The following is a 4,466-nucleotide window of genomic DNA, read 5'->3' as shown; positions in this document are numbered from 1 at the left end:
TAGGGGCTCCTGGGTCTGGGCTCGGGAATCGAGCATCCTCTCCCTGAACCCCTCGCCGTTGGAGCCACCCTTGGACCCCGACGGTGAGGCCGCGGACGATGAGTCGCGGGAGGAGGGAGAGTCAGTGGAATCCGAGGACATCCCTCGGACTTCCCCAGGACTCCTATACCTACGTTTCGGCCTTGACCTCTCGCGGGACGATGGGCTGTAGCCCAACGAGGAAGACATCACTTACTTGTGGGTGTTGCTAAACTAAGGGAAGATGAAGGCGAAGGTTCAAAGGGACACCGAGGTAGAAGGTGAGCTCTCCGAAGGGAAAAGAAAAATGCCACACAAATGGTCCCCCACACTATATAGATGGGGGAAAGGCGGTACGACTTCCCGAGCATTAATGGCACCGCCACGTCAGGATACTAAGCCTCGAGGTTTGCGCCCGGACGGACCTAACAGAAAGCCTCCCCTCGGCTGGGAGTTCGGCCAAAGCCGAACAGACCTGACCGAGGGTCCCTCCTTCGGTGGGGAGTTCGGCCAAATCCAAACGGACCTGACCAAGGGTCCCTCCTTCGGTGGGGAGTTCGGCCAAAGCCGAACGGACCTGACCAAGGGTCCCACCTTCGATTGGGAGTTTGGCCAAAGCCGAACGGACCTGACCGAGGGTCCCTCCTTCGGTGGGGAGTTCGGCCAAAGCCGAACGGACCTGACCGAGGGTTCCCCCTTTTGGTTGGGAGTTCGGCCAAAGCCGAACGGACCTGACCGAGGGTCCTACCTTCGGTTGGGAGTTCGGCCAAAGCCGAACGGACCTGACCGAGGGTCCCACCTTCGGTTGGGAGTTCGGCCAAAGCCGAACGGAACTGACCGAGGGTCCCTCCTTCGGTGGGGAGTTCGGCCAAAGCCGAACGGACCTGACCGAGGGTCCCCCCTTCGGTTGGGAGTTCGGCCAAAGCCGAACGGACCTGACCGAGGGTCCCCCCTTCGGTTGGGAGTTCGGCCAAAGCCGAACGGACCTAGCCGAGGGTCCTCGCCTCGGCAGGGGGCTCGGTACGGCCGATCCGAGTCTACCAAGGGTCTCTCTCTCTCGGTCAACCTCAAGCCTCGGTCGCTAGTAATGCCAAGGCCGAAGGAACAAGTCAACCAAAAAAGAAGATGTTGGTTACTCCCACAGGAAGAAGCTCCTAGTGGGAGTAAGGGGGCTCCTGATATAGCCAAATTGACCTCTCGGTGGGGGCAATGACACGTGTCGCCTCTGAGACACGTGTCCTCCGCCAGACGAAGGTTCCAAGAAATCACTCACGCTCAAGCACGCTCAACCATTGAGGCACGCTCACAAAATCACGCGGGATCACATCGTCTGCATGAAGGGAATATTCCCCCAAGAAGGATGGACGTATTCGAGTGGGACTCTAAGAGGGAAGAGGGTGGAACCGAGAAGGACGCGGGGGAAGAAAAGGGAAAACCCTAAACCCTATGAGCTATATAAGGGGGGCCGAGAAGAAGGAAGAGGGTAAGTTCTGATACCCTCACCATTACTCCCTTATTGAACTGTGCGGCCGACCCTGACTTGAGCGTCGGAGGACTAACCCCGGACAAAGCTCTGGGCCTCCGTCGTTTGTGTTTGTGTAGGTTCGACTAGCGGGGTTTTTTGGCAGCAACATTCCCATATGTGTCGAAGGAATTAAATAAAGTGTAGAAGGGAATGAAGCTCAAGTCCAAATAGCCAAACTTCTCTCCTCCGAAGTAAGGTTTCTCTCCAAGCTCTCCTTCCAACAATTTTAAGCTTTCTATCAACTCTTTTCCATCTGTCGTCATCACTGCCCTTCTCCCAGAGTCATATACCTACAAGACCAAGTTTTAGAATTAGATGGCTTTGTTAATCATTTTCATCTTATCCTTCTTCTTCCAAAGAACAAAGGCATCAAACTTAAACATGAAATGGAACTACAGATAAATCAACTTGGTTCAAAATTAAAATGGGAATTAGTCACTTTATTTCACTCTCCTAAAGCCCAGTTTAGATAGAGAGATTTGATGGGGAGTGGGTCTGAACGGTGAGGGAAAATGGTTAGACTTTCCTGGGATTTTCCAATTTTCAACCGTTTGGTTGCAATGAGGTAGGATTTCAGAGAGAGAGAACTCTAACCTTCTTGTCGATGAAATCAGCCCAAAACCTGGCTTGAGCTCGGAGGTAAGGATCAGAGGGCAACAAAGTAGAAGTCTCCTTCTAAACCTCATCAATGTATTGAAAAATGACGAGCGATTCGCAGATGGGTTTCCCGTTATGGATCAAAACGGGGATCTTCTTATGAATAGGGTTCATCTTCAGAAGCAGAGGACTCTTGTCTTGCAAGTTCTCTTCCTTGTGCACGTACTCGATACCTTTCTCGGCCAAGGCAATTTTCACCCGGATCCCAAAAAGGCTGGGCCGGGTATTCAAGAGAGTTACCTCATCAGCCATCTCTTAATGATCACTTAAGGTTTACAAGATCAGCAAATAAGAGAATACAGAGAACTGTGATTTGAAGTTTGAACTGAGAAGTGAGTAGCAGTATTTATAGTCCCTTCTTCTAACGTTCATAAAGCTTTCTGATACTTCCGGGGAGGGGCAACCAGTACAAACGCCATGGTGCTCTCATGATCTCATCACTTGGCCTCACTTCTTACCTGCTTTTTACTTTTGATCCATTTTCGATGGGTTTTCGGTTACTTTGTCTCTTCAGTGGTATTGAAGATGATCTTTTTCCTTTCATATCTGATATATTGGAATGATCAGTATCGGTGATCTCCCCTTTTGAATCAAAATACCCATAGCTTTATAAAAATTTGAATTGTTTTTATTTATTTAGAGTCCACACCATTTAATCGATTCAATATCAATCAGGTATCAAGATCAGAGACTTGTCAAACCGTTACAGATCGCGGGATGCACTTAGAACCATGGTGGTAATGCTCTGGACAAAAGGTCTACTTGTCAAAATATGCCAGAAATCGCCTTCTCCTCTCTTAGTGGTTCCGGATTTACAATGAAATGTGGGGATGAATGAACCCATTAAGCCCAATGCAAGCCCAAAAGCGTAAATGGCAGTGTAGCCGTACGCCAAAGTTGTTGGACTTGGTTCTACAAGCATGGTCCAATTTAGGACCAAATTTTAAGCCCATGAAACGAACTTTCTTCATTTATATTGGGCTGAATTAGGCCTAGTTGTGAAGCGTATGAAACAATACATGTTCCACATATATTGGGCTGAATTAGGCCCAAGTCCCATCAAAACGATTCTGTTGCACTCCTTTGGTCAATCTTTCCTTTTGATTATGCATATTGCCTCAAGGCAATGACTAGGAAAATCCTGATCGAGGAAATAATTATTTTGTATCAAACCATGAATTCTATGTACCTTCTTTCAAAATCGAATTGTTTTTGGTTCGGTAATTGTTCACACTTACTCCTTTGGACTGAACCGAATACTTGGAACCGAACAATTTTACACCCTTGCTGTCTCTTATTATTATTCCTCTTTTTTTTTTTTTCAATATGATGAACTTGATTGCTAAGTAGCAGGGGTGCAATCGAACGGGGTTGGGTTATTTTAAAACCCCAGCTCAACCCTTGCCCCTTTGCTCAACTCAAGCTCAACCCAGTCTGAGGTAGGGCTAAGATATCACAACTTAGCCCCGGATCTACAGGACTCAACACAACACAGCCAGACCCTGAATGGGTTAGGTTGGCCTCAATAGACCCTATAGCTCTTATTTTGTTATTTCAGGACTGGCAAGGCCAATCTATCCTTGTTTTTATGATGGAATGTATGATACTATTATGCAGAATTATATAATGAAATATTATCTTGTACCACCTTTAATTTAAAATCTTATGTCTTATACCGTCCTAGTTTTCTAAAAATATCTAGTACATGCCTTCTTTTGTAAATGAAATTACACTTAAATTCATTCCTTAGAGGAAAAGGGTTAAGGGATGACATGGTGTGGTTGCTATTTTATAAATGGAAAGTTTACCGTTAAGGAAGGATAAACTTATTGTTTTACCCTTCCATGTAAAACCCCCAAATTGAACTGATCAACATTGAAAGGCTTCTCTCTCTCTCTGTGTGTGTGTTAATCTTTCAGAGCTGAAGCCAGAGGTTATGGTGTTGTTGTTGCTACTGGTGTTGTATAAGGATTGGGTCTTAAAATGACTGAATAAAAAATTCACAGCATACACTTGGAGGAGGAGTTAGTAAAAGTCAGCTGGATCACCGCTTACCAGATTTACCAGAAAAGGAGAGAGAGAGAGAGAGAGAGAGAGAGAGAGAGAGATGGGAATTATTCGAGTAAGAAAGGAGGGGTGAGGAATAGTGTGCTGAATCCAATCTAAACACTTTTTCAAAAATCAGAATCATATCGAAATAGCTGAATCCAATCTAATTCGGACCAAAATCAACATTGTACCAATTCGATCCTAGATGCTGATTTTC

General features: G+C 46.4%; 1 protein-coding gene across 1 annotated transcript; it reads right to left on the bottom strand.

The window, feature by feature from the left end:
- Window positions 1-1,626: 1,626 nt before the first annotated feature.
- On the bottom strand, window positions 1,627-2,452 carry LOC122062485 (probable glutathione S-transferase). Its single transcript, XM_042626132.1, has 2 exons — window positions 2,225-2,452; window positions 1,627-1,833 (listed from the first exon to the last, which is right to left on the bottom strand). Exons 1-2 carry the CDS (start codon window positions 2,450-2,452, stop codon window positions 1,627-1,629), a joined length of 435 nt encoding a protein of 144 aa, XP_042482066.1.
- Between the last annotated feature and the right edge of the window lie 2,014 nt (window positions 2,453-4,466).

This window comes from Macadamia integrifolia, unplaced genomic scaffold, assembly GCF_013358625.1.
Source record: "Macadamia integrifolia cultivar HAES 741 unplaced genomic scaffold, SCU_Mint_v3 scaffold1048, whole genome shotgun sequence".
NCBI classification, from domain to species: Eukaryota; Viridiplantae; Streptophyta; class Magnoliopsida; order Proteales; family Proteaceae; genus Macadamia; species Macadamia integrifolia.
This window is presented reverse-complemented; position numbering and strand designations above follow the sequence as displayed.